A 26,781-nucleotide genomic window follows, 5' to 3' on the forward strand; every position below is an offset into this window, starting at 1 on the left:
CTTTCTTCCCTCTACTGCTCATGGCAAAATCCATTCTTTTTCTTCCCTTAGTCAACTCTTAGGCTCCGCAGGTGGCACTACCGGTAAAGAACTCACCTGCCGATGCAGGAGATGTAAGAGACGCTGGTTCGATCCCTGGGTTGGGAAGATCCTCTGGAGAGGGGCATGCCAACCCACTCCAATATTCTTGCCTGGAGAATTCCATGGACAGAGGAGCCTGACGGGCTACCATCCATAGGGTTACAAAGAGTCATACACAATTGAAGTGACTTAGCACACACACGTACAGTCAACTGTTTGCTTCTTCCAGTGTATAATTCAGATTCAACTGCATTGCTTCATGCTCCCCATTACCAAGTTCAAGAGTTGAGTGGTACATGGAAACCTCCTTAGAAGGTGGAAAAGGGACAGTGTTACATGTTTATAGTTTTATATCTGCTCCTTATATTTATACCACATGTTATCTTATCTAAACCCATCCAAAAATCTCATAACAAAAGAGGTATTCTCCCCATTTTTCAGATGAGGAAGTAGAGGTTAGCTAACCTGATCACGGCCTACTACACAATCTTGGCTGGATCTGATAGATGCCAAAGTCTTGGTGATGTCATTAGTCACCACACTCTTGATTTCTTGAACATCTTTTAATGTGGGTCCCTGTCTCTCATAACCCTGACTTCTTATCCAGAGAGCTGACTTCTATTCATTTACTCATTCATTCATCACTGAAGTATTTGAGACTCTCCTGTGGGCCAAGTAATGGGCTCGTCAAGAGGATAATATTGTATGTAAGGTTTGGCTTCCGACCTTGCATTTGAAAGGTTAGAAAGACAAATATCAACCATTGTCTTAGTTCTAATTGGTGAATGTCTGTATTAATTTCTTCTGGCTTCTCTAACAAAGTAACACAAGTGGGGTGAGTCAAAACAACAAAAATTCATTTTTATCACAGATCTGGAGGCTAGAGGTCCAAGGTCAAGTTGTTGGCAGAGCCATGTTCCCTCAGAAACCTGTAAGAGAACAATGTTTCCTTGCATCTTCCTCACCTTGGGTGGTTCCTAGCAACCATTACCATTCCTGGGCTTGCAGAAGTATCACTCAGAATGAAAAGGAAAAGTTAACATTTCACATAACCTCCTGCTCTTTCTGCCTCTGTAACTCAGCTTGCTCCTTGCAAAGTCTGGATCACCTATATCATGTAGTCTCAGAAAGTGGGGACTTAAAATACTAGAAACTGGAGCTTATCTCACTCACCCTTGTGCTGCTTTTTGCAAGGCCCTGCAAACCTGCTTAATCGTGCCTCTCCGTGTAAAGGTCAGGCATCCCCTTCCCCATCTTGACTGCTGTTCCCAGTGTGCAAAACCCCTTGGTTTAAACCAGCCTATTAGCAGCTAGTGTTGCCCACTATAGTCTGTCTATAAAAACTCTGTAACCCTTTTGTTTGGGGCTCAGAGCTTAGAGTGTTAACTCCTGTGGTCCCGCCGGCGTCATAAACCTGAGTTCTCCAACTCTCCGAATGTGGTGCTTGGTTTCTCAATTACTGGTTTCTGCAATAAGATCCCTTATCTTCACATGGCATTCTTCTTGGGTGTGTAATTCCCATTGCATCTGAATTTCTCTATTTTATAAAGACACCTGTCATATTGGATTAAGGTCCGCTCTAACTACTTCATTTTAAGTTGATTAGTCTCTAAAACTCTTGCTTCCAAATAAGGTCATGTTCTAAGGTCTGGCAGTTCTGATTTCAACATATCCCAGTGGGGAGGGTGGGAAATTCAACCCATAACAGCAACCTGAAAGACAAACATGAAAGTGAAAATCACTCAGTCGTGTCCGACTCTTTGCAGTCCTATGAACTGTAGTCTTCCAGGCTCCTCTGTCTGTGGAATTCTCTAGGCTGGAATACTGGAGTGGATAGCTGTTCCCTTCTCCAGGGGATCTTCTCAACCCAGAGATCAAACCCGGGTCTCCCGCATTCTGCATTGCAGACGGATTCTTTACCATCTGAGCCACCAGGGAAGCCCAACAGCATGTTAGAGTGTGCAAACTTCTTTGGGAACCCAGGGATGAAAACAAACCCTGTCAAGGCAATTCAGGCTGGGCTTCCCAGGGGACCTCAGAGAGCTTGTTGTTATTGTTCAATTGCTAAGTCCTGTCTGACTGTTTGCAACAGGCTTTGCTGTCCTTCACTATCTCCAGGAGTTTGCTCAAATTCATGTCCATTTAGTTGGTGATACTGTCTAACCATCTCATCCTCTGCTATCCCTTTCTCCTTTGGCCTTCCATCTTTCCCAGCATCAAGGTTTTTTCCAATGAGTAGGCTCTTCGAATCAGGTGGCCAAAGTTTTGAATCTTCAGCTTCAGCATCAGTTCTTCCCATGAATATTCATGGTTGATTTTCTTTAGGACTGACTGCTTTGATGGGACTGCTTTGATGCAACTCAATCAGGAGAGGACAGGAGGGGAGGGGACCTGGCATCCTCTAGGAGGGAAGAGCCTCCTGGGCATGGGGAGTAATACTGGGAGATGGCAGGTACTTAGAATTCATTGTGTGTCAGTGTGGGAGATGATCTGGAAAAAACACACAGAGGAAAATTCCAGAGAGCCTTTTATGCCTCATGTTAAAGAGTCTGGATCTTATTGTCTAGAAAATGAGAACCCAGTAACAAAAGTCACCTCCTTAAATGTGCCTTTCATTTCAAAGGGGTAACTTTTAAAGTACAATTTAAGCAGGACTTTATAAAACCAAAGTTTCAAGTTATTAAAATTTTAATTTCTATTATTTTAAAAAGATTTTTTTTAATATGGACCATATTGTTTCTGTTTTACATTTTGGTTTTTTGGCCAAGTGGCATGTGGGATCTTAGCTCTCTGACCAGGGATGAAATCCAAACCCTGTGCATTGGAAGATGAAGTCTTAACTATGGACCACCAAGGAAGTCCCTAAGTTCCATCATTTTGTTTTCATAAGCCAAAGAGTAAGAAGTAAGGAGAGTGAGTTAGATCAAGCCTGGAAAGCAAATGAAGGCCAGAGCCTCAGGTGGGTTCCCAGAAAGCAGACCCTAATGATCTTTGCAGGCAGGAAGCATCAGTGAGCATGTCCATGAACCTCACCTGGAGCGAGTGATTAAAAAAAACAGGACTGGACAGAGGAAAGAGTTGGGCTGTGACAGGACATGTCACAGGGAGCACTGGAGCTGGGATGGGATGGCTCTGCTGGGCATGAAAGGATAGGGGCTTGAAACCCCCACGGTGACCAATCACTGGTTGCAGGCTTCCCCCAGTAAGGGGTGTGACATCAGGCATGATGGTTTAGTTGCTGGCCATATCCGACTCTTTGTGACCCCCTGGATTATAGCCCCCAGGATCCTCTGTCCATAGGATTCTCTAGGCAAGAATACTAGAGTGGGTTGCCATTCCCTTCTTCAGGCAATCTTCCCAACCAGGGATTGAGCCCGGGTCTCCTGCATTGCAGGCAGATTCCTTACTGTCTGAGCCCTCACACTATATATAAAAATCAATTTCAAAAAAAAAGTCAATTTCAGATGGAAAAAAATGTGACTCAACTCCAACAAAAGAGCAAGAAAATGGATTGAGGAATCTCAATTGCTCGGATCTTTTTTCTTTATAACTACATTATCCTGGGCATGGGGATAGGCATCTAGTCCTGCCCCTTGTTTGTTTCTGACCTGTAAGAGGAGATGCCAGAGAACAGGGAGAGAGGTGAAGGCAGTCTGAGGTCTTCACGCTGGTTGATAAAGCCAATACTTTTATGTCAGTCAAGCAGGAGGAAAAGCCACAGAAATCCCACTATTTGCACATCTGAAGCTGTGAGCCATGGGCTGATTGGGGGCCTGCCTTTCAGTAGCCCTCACATGGGCAGAAGGAAAGATTTTCTTGTAGCAAAAAAAAAAAAAGAAAAAGAATCCTGGGCTTAGCTCAATAACAATTGATAAAATTAAGACAGCTTCCCCACCGCACCGCCCCCCCCCTTTCTATCATGTAACATATGGCAATTTCGTGAGCAGGTAAACATCCTATACTCTTGTTTTTCAAAGTGATTTATTCATAGAGAAAGAAATATGGAACTCATTAATGACAGTTTATGAGCTGAGGGCAGAGGGCTGATACCGCTGCTCCCACCGTTTGGACAAGAAGCTATGTGGATGTGAGAGAAGAGGCAGAAAGGGTGAGGGGGCTGCAGGACTGATGCCGAGGCCTCCATGGTGAGATCATGTCAAACCTCAAAGTTTTCTTTCTTTTAAATTGATTCCCCAGCTCACTCGAGGGGCCCCTTCCTCTTAAGCCACTTTCTCCCTTCCACCCCCAAAAAAGAAGCGTCTTCTTTTTTATTTATTTTATTTTTAAAGTTTTTATTTTCTACTGGGGTAGAGCCGATTAACAATGTTGTAATAGTTTCAGGTGAACAGTGAAGGGACTCAGCCGTACGTATACATGTATCCATTCTCCTCCAAACCAGGCTGTCACATAATATTGAACTGAGTTCCCTGTGCTATATAGTAGGTTCTTGTTGGTTATCCATTTTAAATATAGCAGTGTGTACATGTCCGTCCCAAACTCCCTAACTGTCCCATCCCCCCATCCTTCCCCTTGGCAACCACAAGTTCATTTTTAAAATCTGCAAGTCTATTTCTGTTTTGTAAATAAATCCATTTATATAATTTTTCTTTTTAGAGTCTGCATAGAAGGGATATTATATTATATTTCTGTTTTTCTATCTGATTTACTTCACTGAGTATGACAGTCTCCAGGTCTGTCCATGTTCCTGCAAATGGCATTATTCCATTCCTTTTAATGGCTGAGTAATATTCCATTGTATTTGTGCATCACATTTTCTTTATCTATTTGATCTGATCTTCCAACCTTCCACCTCCTCCTCCTCAGCCAGGCTAATATCATGTAATTCAAAGCTCTAAATCTCTAATGACATGGTTGGTTTTTCCAACAAGGCCAGCCCTCATCATGAGACTTTTCAGGGGCCCACCATGAATCATTTCATCAGCATAAACCTCAGTCCAAGGAACCCACCAGGAACAATAAAGATACTCTAAGTGATACTTAGGGAATTTCAGGGGTTCAGAGGCTCCCTTCCCAGAGCAAGGACAAAGAGCAGCCAAGTTCTTTTACATACAACATCCTTTCATCAGTAACTAGTGGGGTGACGGTGATGGTGACGGTGGGTGGAGTAGCCATTTGGTAAAGCTCCCTCCCCCTAGAAGCTTCAGGTTTCCTCCTCTAGGAAGAATGCCTTCTGGTAAAAGCCTGCTCAGTACCAGGCAGCCCTCCAGACAGTACACTTCATACTCTTCCTTACCTGAAGCTGAGATCAATCTTCCTGTGAAAATCTGTTGTACGAAGAGTCTCTTAATGAATTTCCACTCTAAAGATCTAGAGTTAACCTTATCCCAACATCTCCATGATAGAAGTTGGTTGCATTTTAGAAGGAAACCTAGGGGGAAAAAATTTGCACCAGTTATGCCCTGTAGAGTTTTACAAACCACAGAGCAAAGAGTGGATACAGTCTGGCTCCTCTCAGAGACTCTGAGTGGAAGAGAAGCTGGACGCAAGGCCCCTGTCCAGCTGGGCAGAAATTCTATTAGTCCATTTGATATGGTGCCTTTAATTCTTATATGGCTGGGAATCTCCCTTACCAGAGACTCTCTTCATTTTGAAATTATTTAAAACATAGAAAAGTTGAAAGACGTGGCCGAAGTCCCATATCACCTACCTCCAGATTTCCCAATCGTTTAAATGTGTCATCTTCCATACGTAGTGGCCCTATCTCTTCATAAACACGCATACACTATGCCCACTATCCTTATTCTCTTCCTGAGTTATTTGAAAGCAGGTTTGCAGCAGTACTGCTCCATCACTGGAAAGACTTCAGTGTTTATTTCTCCCACACAAGGTCACTCTTCTACAGAATTGTGACCGTCCAAAGTGGGAAATCACCATTGCTACAATCACCACTACCATCTAAACCATTTGCTGTTCAGTTGCTAAGCCGTGTCCTACTCTTTGAGGCCCCCTGGAATGTAACCCACGAGGCTCCTCTGTCCATGGGATTCTCCAGGCAAGAATACTAGAATGGGTTGCTATTTCCTTTTCCAGGGGATCTTCCTGACCCAGGGATCGAACTCATGTCTCCTGCATTGGCAGGTGAATTCTTTACTGCTGAGCCACCAGGGAAACCCAAACCATAGAACCCATTCAAATTTCACCAACTGTGCCTAAAATATCTATTTTTCCTGTCTGGTCCAGGAACACACATTGCTTTTGGTTGTCATATCTCTCTGGTCTCCTCCAATCTGAAAGAGTTTCTCAGTCTGAGAGAGTTAACCCTTTTATTCCATCTATCAGTCTCTGAGGAGACCACTCGCCCAGGTCCGTGCCTAGACTCATCGTGAACTCAGAGCAGAGACGGCACAGAAATGATGTCCTGTACCCATCTCAGTGTATCAAGGTGGGAGGCATGTCCTCTTGACCTTGTTCTAGCACTGGTGAAGTTATCTTTGTTGACCTGGTCACTTGTGTCTGCCAGGTTTTCCTTTGTATTTGATTAGTGTCTGAAAGGAGATACACTCAGACCATGTCAGTATCCTCTGCCCTCCAGCCTTATCTTCCATTGATTAATCATGCCTGAACTAACCAACACTGAGTTTGTTGACAGTTATTTTCTATTTCCATCCTTCTATATTTCCTAGTTAGTATTCTACTCTAAAGAAAAGCATCCTCTTCTCCCCCATTTATTTGCTGATCTGTCCTAGATTCTGTTTTATTCTGTGGATGCACTCCACCATGGTAGACTGTAATGTTATGTTCTCCCAGGCTTGGCTTGTCCAGCCCCTTTAAGCGGATACAGGTTCCTTGTTATGCATCCCCCAACATTCTCTAAACACTTCCTTTTCTTCTAGCATAAAAAGATATTCCAGGCTCATCTCAGACCTTCTTTGCCCCAGCCAGGGAATCAGCATTTCTCCAAGGAATGCTGGATCTGTTTAGTACAGAAGGGTATTTGGAAAGTAAGACTGGGTGTTTGGTATCCAGCTGACTATCAGGGTGTCATTGGTCCTAGGTTCTCTCAATAAACAGACCTTTCTCTCTCAAACCATGTTGTTGTTGTACAGTTGCTAAGTCGTGTTGAATTCATTGTGACCCCATGGACTGCAGCATGCCAGGCTTCCCTGTCCTTCACTATCTCCTGGAGTTTGCTTAAACTCATGTTCATTGAGTCAGTGATTCCACCCAACCATCTCATCCTCTGCCGTCCCCTTCTCCTCCTGCCCTCAATCTTTCCCAGCATCAGGGTCTTTTCCAATGAGTCAGCTGTTTACATCAGGTGGTCAAAGTATTGGAGTTTCAGCATCAGTCCCAATTGTTAAAATTAGGAATGAATTTAACAAAAGACCTGTAAAACCTATACACTGGAAACTACAAATCACTGCTGACAAACATGAAAGACAAGCAAAATGAGTGGAGAAATATACCATGTGTGAGGATGGAAGACTCCGTGCTGTTAAGATGCCAGTTCTTCCTCGCTAAGCTATAGATGTAACACAGTCTCAATCACAATTCAGCAGATATTTTAAATAGAAAGTGACAAACTGATTCAAAAATGTATATGGAGATGCAGAGACCCAGAATAGCACAATAATCTTGGGGAAGAAATGGCGGAAGGCTTATGCTGTTTGACTTTCAGAGCTCCCCTAGGCACTTCCCTGGAGGTTCACTGGTTAAGAATGGTGGTTCGGCGGTTCACTCATTCTCTGGTCTGCCTGCCAATGCAAGGGACACAGGTTCAATCCCTGGTCTGGGAACTAAGATCTCACATGCCTTGGTACCTGACTACTGAGGCCCAGGTACCTAGAGCTCCTACTCCAAAATGAGGAAAAGACACCACAAAGAGAAGCCCGTGTACTGCTCCTGGGGAGTATCCTCCACTCACTGCAACCAGAGAAAGCCAGTGTGCAGCAATGAAGACCCAGCACACCAAACTAAATAAAATAAATAAATAAAAATTTAAAAGATCTTATCTAAAGCTACAGTAATGCAGACAGAGTGGCATCGGCACAGTGCAGGCAGAAATCAATCGAACAGAACTGAGAGCCCAGAATTTATATGGCCAATTGATTTTGACAAAGACAGCAAAGCAACTCAATTAGGAAATGAAAATCAACAGCCAATGCTGAATAACCATAGATCTTTATGATTAAAAGTAAAATTTATTTGACCCCTACTTCATGCCCGACACAAAAGTTAACTCAAGCTCAATCACAGAGACAAAGGTAAAAGCTAAAACTATGAAGTTTTTATTTTATAACCTTTTAAAAATCAATTAATTTTTGGCTGCACCAAGTCTTTGTTGCTGTGTGCAGCCTTTCCCTAGTTTTGGACAGCAGGGGTTCCTCTCCGGTTGCAGTCTGCAGTCTCTTATTGTGGAGCATGGGCTCTAGGGAACGAGGACTCCAATAGTTGTGGCACACAGGTTTAGTTATCCCTCTGCACATGGAATCTTCCCAGACCAGGCACTGAGCCCACGACCCCTGCATTGGCCACTGGACCACCAGGGAAGTCCTAAAGCTATGAAGTTTATACAAAAAAAACAGGAGAATATATTCATGATTTGGAGACAGGCAAAGATTTCTTAAGATGCAAAAAGCACTGACCATAAAAGAATATTTTGGTAAATGAGACTTTATTTAAAGATGCTGTTAAGGAAATAAATAATAGGCACAGTACAGATCTGGGCTTCCCTGGTAGCTCCGCTGATAAAGAATCCACCTGCAATGCAGGCGATCCTGGTTCGATTCCTGGGTCTGGAAGATCCCCTGGGGAAGGGATAAGTTACCCACTCCAGTGTTCTTGGGCTTCCCTGGTGGCTCAGATGGTAAAGAATCCACTTGCAATGTGAGAGTCCTCAGTTTGATCCCTGGGTTGGGAAGATCCCCTGGAGAAGGGAATGGTTACCTACTCCAGTATTCTGACCTAGAGAATTTCATGGACAGAACAGTCTGCTAGCCTACAGTTCAAGGGGTCGCAGAGTCAGACATGACTGAGAGACTTTCACTTTCACTTTCTTTCACAGGAGAGATCTAGAGAAGATATTCATAAAACATATGCAAAGTACTTTCATCTAGATTGTATAAGGACCTCCTACAATCAATACACACACACACACACAATGGACAACGAATTTGAACAAGTACCTCACAAAGGAAGACATATCAACTGTTATAAGCAGATGGAAGAGTGCTCAGTATTGTTAGTCTTCAGGGAAATGCAAGTTAAAAACACAATGGGATACTATGCATACTCACTAAAATGTCTAATATTCCACATGGAACAACAGACTGGTCCCAAATAGGAAAAGGAGTATGTCAAGGCTGTATATTGTCACCCTGCTTATTCAACTTCTATGCAGAGTATATCATGAGAAACGCTGGGCTGGAAGAAGCACAAGCTTGAATCAAGATTGCCAGGAGAAATATCAATAACCTCAGATATGCAGATGACACCACCCTTATGGCAGAAAGTGAGGAGGAACTAAAAAGCCTCTTGATGAAAGTGAAAGAGGAGAGTGAAAAAGTTGGCTTAAAGCTCAACATTCAGAAAACAAAGATCATAGCATCCGGTCCTATCACTTCATGGCAAATAGATGGGGAAACAGTGGAAACAGTGTCAGACTTTATTTTTCTGGGCTCCAAACTCACTGCAGATTGTGACTGCAGCCATGAAATTAAAAGACGCTTACTCCTTGGAAGGAAAGTTATGACCACCCTAGATAGCACATTAAAAAACAGAGATATTAGTTTGCCAACAAAGGTCTGTCTAGCCAAGGCTATGGTTTTTCCAGTAGTCATGTATGGATGTGAGAGTTGGACTGTGAAGAAAGCTGAGCACCGAAGAATTGATGCTTTTGAACTGTGGTGTTGGAGAAGACTCCTGAGAGTCCCTTGGACTGCAAGGAGATCCAACCAGTCCATTCTAAAGGAGATCAGTCCTGGGTGTTCCTTGGAACGACTGATGCTAAAGCTGAAAGTCCAGTACTTTGGCCATCTCATGTGAAGAGTTGACTCATTGGAGAAGACTCTGATGCTGGGAGGGATTGGGGGCAGGAGGAAAAGGGGACGACAGAGGATAAGACGGCTGGATGGCATCACGGACTCAATGGCCATGAGTCTGAGTGAACTCCGGGAGTTGGTGATGGGCAGGGAGGCCTGGCGTGCTGCGATTCATGGGGTCACAAAGAGTCAGACACGACTGAGAGACTGAACTGAACTGAACTGAACTGAACTGAAAAACATTTCTAACACCAAAAGTTGGAGAGGATGTAGTGTAATGGACATCTCATATATCACAATATATATATAAAATGGAATCATTGGAGCAATCACTTATAAAGTTCATCTACCTTTGACCCAGTCATTTTTCTCCTAGGTATTTGTCCAGAGGAAATGACAACACACATACTCAAAAAGACTTGTACATTAATGCTCATAGTAATTTTATCTACAATAGCAAAAATGAGGAATAGCCCAGGTATTTCGCAACAAGAGGATGAATAATATATATGAAATGATTCCAATTATATGTAGTTCCACAACAGGCAAAGCTAAGTAAAAGTGGGAGAAAAAAAATTGTTGCCTAGAACCGTAAGTAGGAATGTACCATGAAAGTTGACTGAAAAGGGATATGAGGGAACTTTCTGGAGATCTGGAAATATCTTAATTGATATGTGGGTTGCACAGGTCTGTTCATGTGTCAAACTGTGTAGCTAAACTTTGTGTCTTTAATATAAATTTCACTGTGAAAGAAGAACTGTAAAAAATTGATGATAGTTGAGTGGTGGTTAAGTAGTAGATAGTGGTGTTATAGAAGTAAAAATGGTGAAATGTTAGTAACTGTTGAGGATGGGTGGGGTATACATGGGGATTTATTATACTAAACTACTGACTTGTGTCTTCTTCATATATATTTGAAGTTTTCAGTATTCACAGGGGTCTCAGACTGGGTGGCATGTACTGCAAAGATACTCAGCAGAGATTGGTTAGTGCTTGTGAGTTTTTCATTTGCCTTTAGAGTACTTTTTACTCCATCGGGAGTGGGCTTGATTGACCTATTATGTGTGGAACTCCATGAGTAACCTGAGTTAAAGTGAAACCAATGTGGCTTCAGAACTAGGCAGGACTTTATAGATGGTGGTTTTCCAGGCTGCTGTCAATAGGCCTATTAATCCAGCTTAGGCTCCAGGCCAGGAAGCTATGGCATCAGGCTGTGAGGTGGGCTGGCTTCTGGTCAAGAAAGCAGGGATAAGGAGGGCACCTAATTTTTTGTCAACACTCTGTTTCTGGTGGCCAGGCTTCTTGTACAGAAATGGTGCCACCTAATCCCTAGTGCGAGTCTGCCCTTCTATCTTACCCTGCCCACATTTCCATGAAGCAGCTTGATCTAGTACTAGTCCTCAGAGTCCAGGGCTCAGAGTCCATATTCCAGCTTAATGCCATGAGCTGTGTGATCTCCATTAAAGTGAAGTGAAGTGAAAGTCGCCCAGTTGTGTCTGACTCTTTGCAACCCCATGGACTATATAGTACATGGAATTCTCCAGGCCAGATTATTAGAGTGGGTAGCCTTTCCCTTCTCTGGGGGATCTTCCCAACCCAGGGATCAAACCCAGCCCTCCCGCATTGCAGGCAGATTCTTTACCAGCTGAGCCACAAGGGAAGCCCAAGAATACTGGACTGGGTAGCCTATCCCTTCTCCAGCAGATCTTCCCAGGCCAGGCATTGAACTTGGGTCTTCTGCATTGCAGATGGATTCTTTACCAACTGAGCTATCAAGGAAGCCCCTGCGATCTCCATAACTTTCCCCATCAGCCAAATGGGAATGTAACACCTGCTCCCTTGTGTTGCACAGATTCAGTGAAATAATGTATGCACAGTTCCCAGAAATGCCTGCTGCAGATGCTTATTAATGCTGGCTGAATTGGAAGCCATTCAGAGGGCGCTTCTTACCTGGTCAGCTATGGGTTGGTTGGGTTGGAATGAAATGCGTAAGCATGGAATCCATGCTCTTTGCCTCACTGCATTTTCTCCTTTGCTTCTCCTCTCAGTTCCTCCATCTCTGTCTGACTTTGCAAACTTGCTCATTCATCACATAGAGCCTACTGCATACCAAGCCTTACACTAGGTGCTAGTGAATCAGAGCATAAAATAAAACTTTTAAGTCAGAATCCCACCCTAGAGAATCACACTTCCAGGGGCTCTGTGAGGACTGTGGGAGCCCAGAAGGGCATACCCCTGAGTCAAGCCTCCTCTTTTCTCCTCTGTAGGAAGTCATCGCCTCCATCCTGCTGAGCGGGCGGATCGGGCCCAACATCCAGCTGGCTGACTGCTATGGGCTGAGGCTGAAGCACATGAAGTCAGACGAGATCCACTGGCTACATCCGCTGATGACAGTGGGGGAGGTGCAGGACAAGTATGAGTGTCTGCATGTGGAAGCCGAGTGGAGGTAAGAGAGGAGCCACAGGTTCTGGAATGGGGGTGGGGGGAAACGAGGAGTGGGGAGACCCTGGGACGCCTTTCCTCAGAGCACTTACCAGCGTCTGAGAATATTATAGAAAATCTGAGTGGCATATTAGGTTGGCCCTTCTGCAGCATCCAATCGTGTGTTTGCTAAGACCTAATAAGGGCTCATCACACATCCGCATTCCAAGATGGATATCTAGGTGCATCCCTGGACTGGATGCTCTTGGCGCTATGGAGGAGGAGGAGCAGAAGTGCAAGGAGGAGGGGGAGCCAAGCCAAGGGCTGGGGAGTAAACCTAAGGAGAACAGCTACCATCATGGGGAGGAGACAGAGAGTCAGAACCAGCACTGACCACTGTGGCTGGCAACCCGCACCCCCCCACCCCCCGCCCCGCCCGTCCTCTGCGGTCCTCCACCCACCCGTGGAAAAGAAGGAAAGAAGGAGCAAGTCCTGAATGGGTAGCCAGGAGCTCCGTGGCAGCCCCTGGTAGGACCAGCTTCCCTCTGTCAACCAGAGAATTTGAACTTCCTGTCCCAGGTATGACCTTCAAGTCCGCTACCTGCCAGAGGACTTCATGGAGAGCCTGAAAGAGGACAAGACCACGCTGCTTTATTTTTACCAACAGGTAAAAGTATTTTATCTTCCAGTCCCCTAGGTCCTATGACCATCCTCTCCTGGGGAGATGGAAAGACAAGGCTTGCATTTTGAAGGTCTCATTCCAGGAAAGTTCTCTCAGGGACATTCCTTGGTCCCTGGTCAGCTATCCAAACCTGCTTCCTTCACACCTGAGGGCTGAATGACCCCTCCCCATAGGCACAGGCCCTCTTGGATTTTCCTAGTGGCTATTTTCTACCCAGACGACCTGGCTGGGGAAGCAGGCAGAGCAAGTCCAAAGAGAAGGGAAGCAATCATAGCATACAGGCTCAGCTGTCTGACACACCTGGTTTCTAGCCCAGTTTTGCCACTTCTCAACCTGAAACCCCTCGGGACCTAATTTACCTGCATGAGGTTGTTTCCTCTTCTATAAAAAGGGGATGATAAGAAGAATACATACATTACTGGGCTGCCATGAAGACCTAACTATATAGTACTAGCAGTATTCTTGTAAACCAACTCTCTGATTTGTAGTACTTGCCAATTTCCATGGTGTAAATAACCCCTGGTAGCTCAGGCAGTAAAGAATCCACCTGCAGTGCAGGAGACCTGGGTCCAGAAGCTCCCCTGTAAAAGGAAATGGCACCCCACTCCAGTATTCTTAGTTGGGAAATCCCATGGACAGAGGAACCTGATGGGCTACAGTCTGTGGGGTCACAAGAGTCAAACACAACTTAGCAACTAAACTAAATCAAATACTCCCATCTTGGCCTATTTCAAAAGATTAATATATCAAGCAGCTCACAAGATTTTGGAAAACTTAATAACTGACTTCCATGAGCTGTTTGGAGCTCACCGCACTCCTGGCTGTAGTGCCCCTGAGGTGCCCAGCACAAGACATGGCTGCAAATAAGCACTACGTGCACGAGAGCCGCCACAGCCGTTTTGTGTCTGGCCTTTGCCCCAGCCTACGTCTCCCTCCCGGTCCTCTAGAGACCGAGCCAGACTTTTCTCATATCTTGAGTGACATCCGTCTCTACTTACCAACAAGGCTTTGGGTAAATTACTGTGTGCGTGTGTGCTCAGCCGCTCAGTCACGTCCGACTCTTTGCAAACCCAAGGACTGTAGTCCGCCAGGCCCCTCTTGCCTCTCCAGGCTAGAATCCTGGAGTGGGTTGCCATGCCCTCCTCCAGAGGATCTTCCCAACCCAGGGGTCAAACCCTCATCTGTGTCTCCTGCACTGCAGGAGGATTCTTTACCGCTGAACCATCGGGAAGCCAGAATAAATGACTAACTCCTCCCCCCATTCCCAGTTTCTTTATCTCCGAAGTGAGGGGTGGGAGAGGGGAACCTGAAGTTCCTGCCTTGTGGACGCTTAAAAAAATGTGCTTTGAAAGTACTTCAAAAACTCAATCACGCCTGTAGGGGCACAATCAACACTACCCAGGGCACCTCCCCCTCCTGCTATGTGGTTGTGCATTTGTGGGGGGAGGGATGAGAGACCACTCAGGGCAGCAGGATGGTGTTCAAAGCCCCCTCCACCTCCTGGGGCCTCTGCTCATCTCAGGGAAATGGGGAGCGAGGGCGGGAGTCTGAACCGTGGCCTTTCTCCCTGCCAGCTCCGGAACGACTACATGCAGCGCTATGCCAGCAAGGTCAGCGAGGGGATGGCCCTGCAGCTGGGCTGTCTGGAGCTCAGGTAGGTGGCCTCCGGGCCACTCCAGGGAGGTTGCCTGCTCCTTCCCTCCTCCACTGGGCTCTCGGCCAGCTTGGACTCTCCTCCAAGGCAGGAATGTGAGAGCCGGAAGGGGACAAGTGGTGGCTGACAGATGGTAAGGCCCCGAGGTGCTCACCGTCTGGCCCTGGGAAGAGAGGCGCCAGCCCTCTCTCTGGTCGATGTCCCCTGTCTGCCTTTCGCTGCCACTGTTCTTGCCTCCCAGGCTCTGGCTTCTTCCTTCCACCTGCCATCCAGGTGATCCAGTAAACGTTCCTTTGAATACTAGGCAAGCTTCTGGGAGATACTAGAATGCTGGGATTCCATCTGTGTTGCTCACTGCTGTATCCCCTGCTCCAATAGGTGCTAATAGATGTGTACAGAGTTAGTAAATCATCCAGCTCAGACACTCAGTCATTTCTGACTCTGTGACCCCACAGACTGTAGCCCACCAGGCTCCACTGTCTGTAGGATTCTCCAGGCAAGAATACTGGAGTGGGTTGCCATTTCCTCCTCCAGGAGATCTTCCCAACACGGGGATCGAACCTGCATCTCCTGCACTGCAGACTAATTCTTTACCACTGAGCCACCAAGGAAGTCCCCAAAGTTGTTTGCTTTCCCTCAACATTCTTAGAAAACCTTGGAGCACGCCTGTGAAGCACACCTTGATAACAGGCAGTGTGACCCTGGGCTCTTCCTACAGTGCCCACTCAAGGGTCTGTCCGTCTCGAAGTCTCCCATTGCCCAGGTCCACCCCACCTACCCCTCCCTGCACGGATTGGCCATAAGGCCGTATGTATCCACCACTCTGTCAGATGCCGAGTGGCTCACATGCACTAGTCTGAAATCCATCAAATCCTTGAACTCAGGGTTGGTGCCACCTTCTCCTGGCTCACAGTGAGGGCACAGTATGAGTTTGTATGGCTGGGTAACCATGAAAGGTCTGAAGACCTCTTTGCTGGTGGACACGTGCTGACATTTATTTTGTAGAGTTACTTAACTGCATGAAGCATGCCAATATGGTCAGTTACCTGGAAGTACATTTGCAGCTCACCCAACCCAGGGGGCGTTGCAGATGGCCATGATGCCTTGTACAATGTGGAGTATTTGGAACACGTAGGGAAGGAGAAAAGGTGACTAAAATCATTTGAAAATCCATTAACCAGAGATAACCTCCATTAGCAGAGTTGCTCCAAGTCAGGCTTTTTCCAATGTATTTTTTTTCCTCTAAAATCGGGACCATAATTATTATTACTTATCTTGATTGACAATATGTTCAAAAATACCATTGAATAAAAACTGTTAAGGACATAGCACTACATGTTTTAAGTTTTTATGTAGATCTCTTCTATGATTTCATGCTTTAGATATTCTTCTCAGTTACATGATTTGAGACTATTTCTCTAGCTTTTCTTCTAGTTTTAAAATAATTTCATTATTAACATTTTCCCTTTAATCTATCTAGAATAAATATTTAGAATAAAGTGTGAGATGAAGGCCTAACCATACTCTTTTCTAAACACTGTAAATTTTGTAAATTTATTGTTTATGAATCATAAGTTACTTGCCCTTCTCTGCTTATGGTATCAAAAGCATAAAACTATTCCCAGATGGGCACAAGGACACATGAGTTAAAGTAACACTGAGTTACTAATGTATGATCAGGAGTGGGACAATGTCTGCAACAGTTGAAGAAATTACTAGACACACTGATCCAAACAGGGAAGGGAAGATAAGACAAATAGTATTGGCTATTTGGTCTCCACGTAAATAATTATTATAAATAAGTAATACCTAAAAATCTCTATGAAGACATATATTTTAAGGGAAAATCATACTTAAAGAATATGTATAAAAAGTTAACAGATGTCACCCAAAATTTTTATGTGTACTATATTTTATAATTATTTGCATGCATACACATAGGTTTTCAGAGGTAGAAAATGAGGGGAAAGGAAGTCACAAAGGGAACACAGAACCTAAAAGGTGGATGTCAGTGTTTCTCAGCTATAAGTCGAGTGTTGGCTGCTTTGGGTCATTTATTTTTAGAGACCACTGGTAGAACCCCTGTCCTCCTCCTCTGCCCACCAACTGCATAAGCCAGAGGTGGACACCCTGGAGTACAACTGGAGTCTTTCCTAGGGAGGAAATTTGTGGGTTTTCTAAAATTCACAGTTTTCTAAATACTGAATTTTTCACCTCTCCTTCCTTTCTCCCTCCTAGTGGTTCCCACATCCGGCAGGGGAGGGTGCTTCTGGGCCAACATGTGGGCATTGGGTGGCCCAGCTCTGATGGCCTATGGCTTCTCTCTCTGCAGGCGGTTCTTCAAGGACATGCCCCACAATGCACTTGACAAAAAGTCCAACTTCGAGCTCCTGGAGTAAGTCCTGGGACTGGCCCCAGCCTCTCTTCCCTTCCCCTCTCCTGCTTGGCTCTTCTTGCTCACCTCCTATACACCTCCATCCCCAGACCAGAGCCAGGCAAGACCCATCTCCCTGGTGTGCTCACCTTTCCCTGATTGGCCCGAAGTCCTGAGCTGGGGATATAGAAACTATTAATCACTCAGTCTTGTCCAATTCTTTGCAACCCCATGGATGGTAGCCCACCAGGCTCCTCTGTCCATGGAATTCTCCAGGCAAGAATACTGGAGTGGGTTGCTGCTGCTGCTAAGTTGCTTCAGTCGTGTCTGACTCTGTGCGACCCCATAGACGGCAGCCCACCAGGCTCCACCATCCCTGGGATTCTCCAGACAAGAACACTGGAGTGGGTTGCCATTTCCTTCTCCAGAGGATCTTCCTGACCCAGGGATCGAACCTGAGTCTCACGCAATGCAGGCAGTTCTTTACCATTTGAGCCACCAAAGTGAACTCAAATGCTGCTTTTTCCCCCTTACTTTCAGGAAAGAAGTGGGCCTGGACCTGTTTTTCCCAAGGCAAATGCAGGAGAACTTAAAGGTGAGGAAACCAGTAGATGAAGAGCCCAGAAAGACTCCCTTCGTGCCTCCCTTATGTCACCCAAGGAATAGATCTATAAGGGATGGAGCTGGGGACCCTTGGGCAAGCCAGGGTGTCTGTGCTGCCTTAGGCCATCTGGACCTGGGACTGCTCCATGCATCCCGTGGGCCCATCTGTGTCCGGGAATCAAGAAACCCTGCTCTAGTTCCACATCAAAGGCCAGTTAGCTCTATGGCCTGAGCACTAGGGGTGCTACCACCCCTGCCTGCCTCCCAGGGCCATGGTGAGCTCCCTTGAGACCACCATGGTGTAAGAGATCACCACTGCCCTCACAGTCTACAGAGGCCTAAGGAACTGTCCTACAGCAGTGCGCAGGCCTGCGGTGAGATCCTAAGGGAAGGAATTGGGCCCTGCTCACCCCTGACCCTCTCACCCAGCCCAAGCAGTTCCGGAAGATGATCCAGCAGACGTTCCAGCAGTACGCCTCGCTCCGGGAGGAGGAGTGCGTCATGAAGTTCTTCAACACCCTCGCAGGCTTTGCCAACATTGACCAGGAGACCTATCGCTGTGAACTCATTGTAACACCGCCCTCTTTTCATTCTCCCCCTGACCCAAATCCCAAGTCTCTCCGGAGAGCCGGCCACGGGGGCAACTCAGGGTGGGGATGGGGGTCGAGACAACCCTCCAACCTACTGCTTGTAGGTTCTGTGGCACCAGGACCTCCCCCAGTATATCTGAAAATGCAACTAATGCTAAGCTACTTGCTTGCCAAAGGGAGCTGAAACCTTGGCTCCAACTCTGGGAGGAGGTGGGCAGTGCTGGCAGAGTGTTGGGAGCAGGGTGATCTGTATGGTGGGAGGTTAGGATGGAAGGAGCTGGAGGGCCCAGGAGACATGGCTTGTGTCTAGCTAGTGAACTGTTTTCAAGCTTCTGAAATACGGGCAGACAGAACAGAGGCAACAACCTGTCTCTCCTTTGATTCCAGCAAGGATGGAACATTACTGTGGACCTGGTCATTGGCCCTAAAGGCATCCGCCAGCTGACAAGTCAAGATGCAAAGGTAGAGAGAGATGGGGTGGGGAGGGGGGCAGGCCCCACCCAGCTCCAGGCAGAGTGCTCTTTCCCTTTTGGCTGCCTCCCATCCTGGCCTGTCCCATCGGTTCTTCCACACCATTGCTGAGAGCAGAGAGGTTCTTGGTATCAGCAGCTGTGGGGAGGCTATTTGGGATAATGGCATGGGGAGCATGGGCCATTACATCCCTGGGACTGTCCCTGGCACAGAGTGGGTGGGGACAGGTGTGGGTAAGGTGGGGGAGGGGAAGAGGGAAGGATACTACTGTTGCTCTTCTGGCAATAGTAGTTGCTCTTTCAGTGGCATATGGGGCTATCATGTCCCTGGGAGTCAGAAGAACCAGGTCCAGCCCTGGCCCTACCACCAGCTTGGCATATGACCGTGGACAAACCTTGACTCTTTCCAGGCTCATTTTTTCTTCTGCAAGGGGCTTGGGCTAGGTGATCCTTCTAACCTGAGTGGTCTTTGATTCCCTCTTCATCCCCACCAAGAGACTCCAATGCCTGGTTCTTCCTCGCTCCCTACCCCCACCCCATACTGATCAATCCTCGTGGCCCGATCCCAGGAATCGGATGGTCTGAAGGAACCCCTCCTTTCCCACAGCCCACCTGCCTGGCCGAGTTCAAGCAGATCAAGTCCATCAGGTGCCTCCCTCTGGAGGAGGGCCAGGCGGTACTGCAGCTGGGCATTGAAGGCGCTCCCCAGGTGAGCAGCTCTGAGAACACTGGGCATGCCTGCTCAGGCCAGCCTGGCCAGGGCGTCCCTGCTGCCGAGATCTTGTTAAGTAAAGGGCACCTAGTTCTTAGACCAGGTAGCAAGATGATGTCAAACTAAGGGAAATTATATCAGGAAGCAAAACTGTTGTTAAAAATGTCAAGAAAGAAGTTGTAGGAAGTTTGGGGGAGGGCAGGAGTAAAGTGACCAGAAATCAAGGTACAGATCAGAGGTCTAACTGTGAACAGGAAACAATGACTCAGAACCAAGACCTTGGGGACCCATGGCTTTTTGTAGGTGGGAGAACGAGAGAGACCTCAGACCACAGACAGATTGTATGCCCGTCCTTTCATCCACGTGTCCTCTGCCCCACTCCCTCCCTCTTCCCTTTTCTCCCTTTCTGCTCAAGCATACAAGGCATGTGCTGCGTGCTCAGTGACTAGAAAAAGGAATTCCCTTCCTGGAGTGTAAGGTGGTCAGTTGGGCGGGGTGACGAGAGCGCCCCCTGGTGGCAATGGGGAATACAAGCCGAGCCCCAGAAGAGGAGCTGGTGGAGTCCAGGCAAGCCATGGTTAGAAGTCCTGCAGTCCCGTGGGGTTGACTCTAGCCAAGGCTCTGGGGTCTCATCCTTGGCTGGTCTCTTCCCTGCAGTCCTTGTCCATCAAAACCTCCTCTCTGGCAGAGGCCGAGAACATGGCTGACCTCGTAGATGGTTACTGCAGGCTGCAAGGGGAGCACAAGGGCTCTCTCATCATTCGAACCAAAAAAGGTGTGTTTCCACTCGAAGGTAACCTGGCCCAACAGGCAGTGGGTGGCATACCCGAGCCAAGCCTCTGGGGAGGAGCAGGGAAAGCTAAACCATCAACGGATATGTGAATGAAGAGCATTTCGAAGCGTGGCGAGGGGCTCCCCCAGCCCTGCTGGACACTCCCTGTGATCCCATCCCAGATGCTTGGCTACAGCCCTGGCCCCGCTGACCAAGGGTGGCACGGGGTGCTGGGGGCAACTTCTGATGGAGAAATCTTTGTCACCCTGGGAAGATCAAAGCTGTTGCCAGAACATTGCTGGTCCGTCCTGTCTGGGGATGGAATCAGAAAGCAAGGGTCAGGCTGGGACGTGTGACAGTGGCAGAGGAAGTCTGAGAGTTGCTTCTTAGTGCTAAAGGGTTCCAGTTCAGGGCAACAGCCTATCCAGCTTCCACTCCGACTCTCAGGGGCTATAGAGTGGCGGGAGGGGTCTCCTTTGTGTCGGCTGGTAGAAGCAATGAGGTCCGTCATCCATCTGAGACCCTGTGTCCCTGGTTCCAGCTCCCCTTCTTCCTCTCCTCTCCCCAGATGGTGAGAAGCGGAACAGTCTGCCCCAGATCCCCACGCTGTGAGTACAACCAGCCGCGAGGGAGAACCGGCCCGTCCTCAGCCCGTGTCTTCCTTACAAAGGCAGACCAAACAGGGAGGGGGCCTCCCCCGCCACGTTTTCCAGTTTCTGGCCCCCAGGAGAAAATGCCGGAATTCCAGCATTTCACAAGTGGTTATTTTTCACCAGTAAATTTCTCCCAGTAAATTCGTGCAGGGTTATTCCTGTGTCCTAAAGCTACCTGGCACCATCTTGGGCGGGGGTGGATTGCTGCTGTCCCCTCAGGTGGCGCTAGTGGTAAAGCACCTGCCTGCCAGTGTAAGAGACATGGGTTCAGTCCCTGGGTTGGGAAGATCTCCTGGAGAAGGACATGACAACCCACTCCAGTACTCTTGCCTGGGGAATCCCATGGACAGAAGGGCCTGGCAGGCTACAGTCCATAGGGTCACAGAGTTGGACACGACTGAAACGACTTAGCAAGAAAACCTCCCTCCTGTCTCCTGGTGGCCTGGGCCATGCTCCCAGCTTAGTGCCATCAGAACACGCTGCTTCTCCAGGCAGGGTGGGAGGAAGAGAGGGGGAATGAGGCTGCCCTGGGTGGGCACTGCCAGGCTCTGAGCTCACATGGCTCCTGCCCTGTCCTCTCCTCCTGTAGAAACCTGGAGGCTCGGCGGCCCCACCTCTCAGAAAGCTGCAGCATAGGTAAGCCTGCCCACCTGCTGTCCTCTGCCTGCGCCCAGAACCTCCCTTCTGCCTGCTCTTGTGGCATCCTGAAGGATTCCCTCAAAGTTACAGAAAAATGAACTTTTCCTATGACTGCTCAATGACAGCTAAAAATATCAAAATAGCTAACATGTATTGGGCGGGGCTTCCCTTGCGTCTCAATGGTAAAGAACTGACCTGCCAATGCAAGAGACACAAGAGACATAGGTTAGATCCCTGGGTCAGGAAGATTGCTGGAGAAGGAAATTGCAATCCACTCCAATATTCTTGCCTGGAGAATCCCAGGCAAGGCTACAGTCCATGGGGTTGAAAAGAGCTGGACACGACTTAGCAAGTGAACATGAGCACAAACATGTTAGGCAGCTAGTATAGGGCACCATGTTTGTCTTGGTCAGCTCAGGCTTCATAAAAAAGCCACAGACTGGGGAGCTTAAACAACAGACAATGATTTCTGACAGCTCTGGAGGTGGAAGTCCAAGATCCAGGTGCCAGTGTGGTGGGGTCCTGGTGAGGTCTCTCTTTGTGGCTTGCAGACAGCCGCCTTCTCTGTGTCCTCGTGTGGTGCACAGATGGAGAGCTCTAGTCTCTCTTCCTCTTCTTCTAAAGACACTCATCCCACCATGGGGGCCCCACCCTCATGACTTCATCTAACCCTAATCACCTCCCAAAGACCCCTTCAAACACCACCACTCCTGGGGTCAGGGTTTCAACATATGCATTTGAGAGGACACAAGCATTCAGTTCATGACAGTGTTAAATACATAATCGATATTGTTTTCTTTAATATTTACATTCCCCAGAAATAGTCATTTCACAGAAAGGGAAGCAGATTAAAGGAGATGAACCAACTTGCCCTAAACAGCCAGGCGGCAGCATCAAGGAGGGATTCAGGCTGAGGACCCTGGACCCTGTGGCTACCCAGATACCTGGGGGAGAACTGTTCTCCCCTGGCTCCTCCCCAAGCCCCTCCCAGTGATGTCAGCTTAGTTCCACTGACCTGTGGCAGGCGGGGCAGGAAGAGGGCTCATACCTGGTTCCTGGTAATGCCCCCCTCAAGGCATCTTGCCCATAGGGTGTCCTCCTGTCATTTCAGAATCAGACATCTATGCTGAGATCCCTGACGAGACCCTGCGAAGACAAGGAGGTAGATCCCTGACCGCCCCCCACCCTATGCCAACCACCGCCAGGGCCATGGGAAGTGACATCTGGGACACATATGACATCACAGGGGGACTTTCTTTCCTTCCTGTGTCGTCTTCCATGTGTGTCTCAGCCAGGGACACAGCCGAGTGAGGCACCTGTGATTTGAAAGCAGAGATCACTGTTTTTATCCCATCACCATTGACCCTTGGTGTGTCTGTGGTGGAGGAGTGTGCCAAGAGCATGGACATGGGACTCAGCTTTCCCAAGTCTGAGACAATGGAACCTCCTAGACCCCCTTTCCCAGCCTAGCCCCTGGTTCCTGGCTGAGGCGTTGGTGGGAGAGGTCTGGTCATACCTGGGCAGGAGGGGTCAGAGCCTGGTGTTAGAGCCTCTGGATACTCAGAATCCCAGGAATACGGGCATTCAGAATCCCCAGGGACGTCAATTCTTGGATTCCCAGGGGATACCAACCAGTTTCTGTGCCCCAGGACTGTCTGTTTTATCACCTGTGCAGGCCCACAGTATGGCATCACCCGGGAAGATGTGGTCCTGAATCGTATTCTTGGTGAAGGCTTTTTTGGGGAGGTCTATGAAGGTGTCTACACAAATCATGTGAGTTTGTGATATGCAAGTTCTGTTCTTCCATAGAAAGAGAAAGGAGCTCAAATACTCTAGTGTTGGGGGAGGGGGTGTGCTGTGGTGTGTGGAAATTCACATATTTGGCCTTGGCAGTGTTTATGAAATACGCAGAGAGTGATGAAAACAAGAGTCATTTCCCAGAAAGGCTGCAATTGCAGGGATCGGAAGAGAGGCAACATCTATGGGGCACGGGATGGGGCCCAGCGGTGGGGACTGACTTTTACGGGAGAACATGAAGGGGGAAGCTCCATGTGAAGCAGTTATGAGAAAGGGAAGGTGGGCTCCAAGGTCGCTGATGGGGCTGGACAAGTTTGCCTTTGTGTTTGTGCTTCAACCAGGCCTGGGGGAAAAGCAAAATTGTAAAAACCAACAATAAAGAGAAAAAGGCCTGGATGCCATAACTGACAATGGCCTTGCATGTGACCTGCAAACACTCGCTAACTTTGGGCAGGTCACGTGGACCCCCAGCCTCTGTGTCCTCACCTGGACAGCCAGGGGCTCAAGAGATCTGATCTTCAACGTTCCTCCAGTCCAAATGTTCCTGATCAGGAGGAAGTAGGTGTGGAGGAGAGGAGGGGAAGAGATAGGAAGTACAGGCTTTGCAGTGACCCAGATGTCACCTGTCTACTGGGGACGCCGGTGTGGGGAGCTCTGGACAGAACTGAGGGTCCCTGGACACACTCTTATTGCAGAAAGGGGAGATGATCAACGTGGCTGTGAAGACCTGCAAGAAAGACTGCACTCTAGATAACAAGGAGAAGTTCATGAGTGAGGCAGGTAGGTGTCCCTGGGGAGACACCAGCACAGGGGCTGGAAAAAAGCCTGGACACTATGCAGACGGGGAAGAGGGAAGGGTTGAAGCATCTGCGGTGGAGATCAGGGAGGCAGTGAGCAGAGCTGATATCCGCAGGGGGAACAGGCTGCACCCTTGGCTCTGGGTCCAGCCAGCAGACCTTGATTGTTGCTTTGGACCTTTGAGGCGCTGGAGCACCTATCCCTAACCCCTAGTTCCTAGTCCCTAGCACCTAAACCAAACCCCTCACCCTAACCCTAACACCTAACCGCTAACCCTAACACCTAACCATAACTCTAACAGCTAACCCTACCCTAACCCTAAACCTAAACACTAGCCCAAACCCTAACCCTAATCCCTAACCATAACCCTAAACGCTAACCCTAACCCCTAAACCCTAACCCCAACCCCAACCCTAAACCTAATTCCTAACCCCGAACCCTAATACCTCACCCCAACCTTAATCCCTAACCCCTAAACCCTAACCCTAACTCCTAATCCCTAGCTCCTAACACTAATCTCTAACCCTAACACCTAACCACTAAGCATAACACCTAACCCCTAACCCCGCCCTAACCCTAAACCTAACCCCTCACCCTAACCCTCTCACCCCCACTTGCAGTGATCATGAGGAACCTGGACCACCCACACATTGTGAAGCTGATCGGCATCATTGAAGAGGAGCCCACCTGGATCATCATGGAACTGTACCCCTACGGGGAGGTGAGCTGGAGGGCCAAGGAGGACCCCTGTGACGACAGCTGGACTGCAGTGGAGCAGCACCTGGGGAGGGGGTGGCCAGGGAGGATGCATTTGGAGCCAGGGGCCCTTAACTCCCGGCAAGGCTGTTTGGAGAGGAAGTTGCCAGATTCTTCTGCCAGCCTGGGTGTCCCCTCCCCCATCCCCCAGCTCCACACCCAGGTCAGGCAGAATCCTCAGGGCGTCTTCCCTTTCCTGCAGCTGGGCCACTACCTGGAGCGAAACAAGAACAGCCTGAAGGTGCTCACTCTTGTCCTGTACTCGCTGCAGATCTGCAAGGCCATGGCCTACCTGGAAAGCATCAACTGTGTCCACAGGTGGGGCTGGGGAGGGGCCTGGAGAGGGTGGGGTCAGGCACAGACCAGGGTTGAAGGCCTGGCTTTGGTCCCGCTTAGGTGACAGCTTGAGCACCTTCTTGGGACCCATGTCCCCCTCTAAAAGTACAACAGCCAGAGGTCCCTCCCAGGATTGCTAGGAAGACGAAATCTGAAATCAGGGGTGTCTGCCTGTAACTCAGTAGCCCACATCTCTGTGGGTACAGGAAATCACCTCCCTGCTTGCTGCTCACTTATTCTCTGGCATTTCCATTTGGTGGCACCCAGCCTAGCAGAAGAAGGCAATGGTACCCCACTCCAGGACTCTTGCCTGGAAAATCCCATGGACGGAGGAGCCAGGTGGGCTGCAGTCCATGGGGTCGCGAAGAGTTGGACATGACTGAGCGACTTCACTTTCACTTTTCATTTTCATGCATTGGAGAAGGAAATGGCAACCCGCTCCAGTGTTCTTGCCTGGAGAATCCCAGGGACAGGGGAGCCTGATGGGCTGCCATCCATGGGGTCGCACAGAGTTGGACACGACTGAAGCGACTTAGCAGCAGCAGCAGCAGCCTAACAGGAGAGACTGGGTTCTGGCAGCTCTAGGACAATCCTGGGGTCCCGGGCCTTCCAGCCCAAGTGAGTGGCACTGCCCTGGTCTCTGACACCTCCAAGCTGCCAAGTCCAGTCCTCCGTCTGACTGTGGCACTGGTCCCTTCTCTACCTGGCTTTGTCCCCTTCCCTGAAGGGAGGTCTCCATCATGGGGGATATGATCCTCTGGAGGAGAGAGTTCAGTTCAGTTGCTCAGTTGTGTCGAATTCTTTGCAACCCCATGGACTGCCCCACACCAGGCTTCCCTGTCCATCACCATCTCCTGGAGCTTGCTCAAATTCATGTCCATCAAGTCAGTGATGCCATCCAACCGTCTCACCCTCTGCCATCCTCTTCTCCTGCTTTCCATCTTTCCCAGCGTCAGGGTCTTTTCCACTGAGTCAGTTCTTCACAAGTGGCCAAAGTATCAGTGTTTCATTTTCAGCATCAATCCTTCCAATTAATGTTCAGGACTGAATTCCTTGACTGATTTGATCTCCTTGCAGTCCAAGGGACTCTCAAGAGTCTTCTCCAACACCACAGTTCAAAAGCATCAATTCTTTAGCACTCAACTCTCTTTATGGTCCAGCTCTCACACCCATACATGACTACTGGAAAAACCATAGCTTTGACTAGATGCACCTTTGTTGGCAAAGTAATGTCTTTGCTTTTTAATATTCTGTCTAGGTTGGTCATAGCTTTTCTTCCAAGGAGCAAGCATCTTTTAATTTCATGGCTGCAGTCACCACCTGCAGTGATTTTGTAGCCCAAAAACACAAAGCATGTCACTGTTTCCATTGTTTCCCCATCTATTTCCCATGAAGTGATGGGACCAGATGCCACGATCTTCATTTTTTGAATGTTCAGTTTT

General features: G+C 48.1%; 1 protein-coding gene across 5 annotated transcripts in view; it reads left to right on the forward strand.

Annotated features, from left to right (window-relative positions):
• Positions 1-26,781, forward strand: part of PTK2B (protein tyrosine kinase 2 beta) — a 137,975-nt gene that overhangs the window by 89,356 nt on the left and 21,838 nt on the right. For all 5 annotated transcript variants that reach the window (XM_005684037.3, XM_005684040.3, XM_005684039.3 and 2 more), the window contains exons 3-18: positions 12,350-12,528; positions 13,083-13,170; positions 14,760-14,839; positions 17,172-17,234; positions 17,754-17,808; positions 18,246-18,386; positions 18,794-18,868; positions 19,484-19,585; positions 20,246-20,363; positions 20,929-20,968; positions 21,603-21,649; positions 22,764-22,814; positions 23,328-23,425; positions 24,145-24,229; positions 24,868-24,968; positions 25,206-25,321. In XM_005684037.3, the coding sequence (XP_005684094.1) occupies positions 12,350-12,528; positions 13,083-13,170; positions 14,760-14,839; positions 17,172-17,234; positions 17,754-17,808; positions 18,246-18,386; positions 18,794-18,868; positions 19,484-19,585; positions 20,246-20,363; positions 20,929-20,968; positions 21,603-21,649; positions 22,764-22,814; positions 23,328-23,425; positions 24,145-24,229; positions 24,868-24,968; positions 25,206-25,321 (1,439 nt within the window). The remainder of the gene's footprint in view (positions 1-12,349; positions 12,529-13,082; positions 13,171-14,759; positions 14,840-17,171; positions 17,235-17,753; positions 17,809-18,245; positions 18,387-18,793; positions 18,869-19,483; positions 19,586-20,245; positions 20,364-20,928; positions 20,969-21,602; positions 21,650-22,763; positions 22,815-23,327; positions 23,426-24,144; positions 24,230-24,867; positions 24,969-25,205; positions 25,322-26,781) is intronic.

The sequence above is a fragment of the Capra hircus genome, chromosome 8 (assembly GCF_001704415.2).
Source record: "Capra hircus breed San Clemente chromosome 8, ASM170441v1, whole genome shotgun sequence".
NCBI lineage: Eukaryota > Metazoa > Chordata > Mammalia > Artiodactyla > Bovidae > Capra > Capra hircus.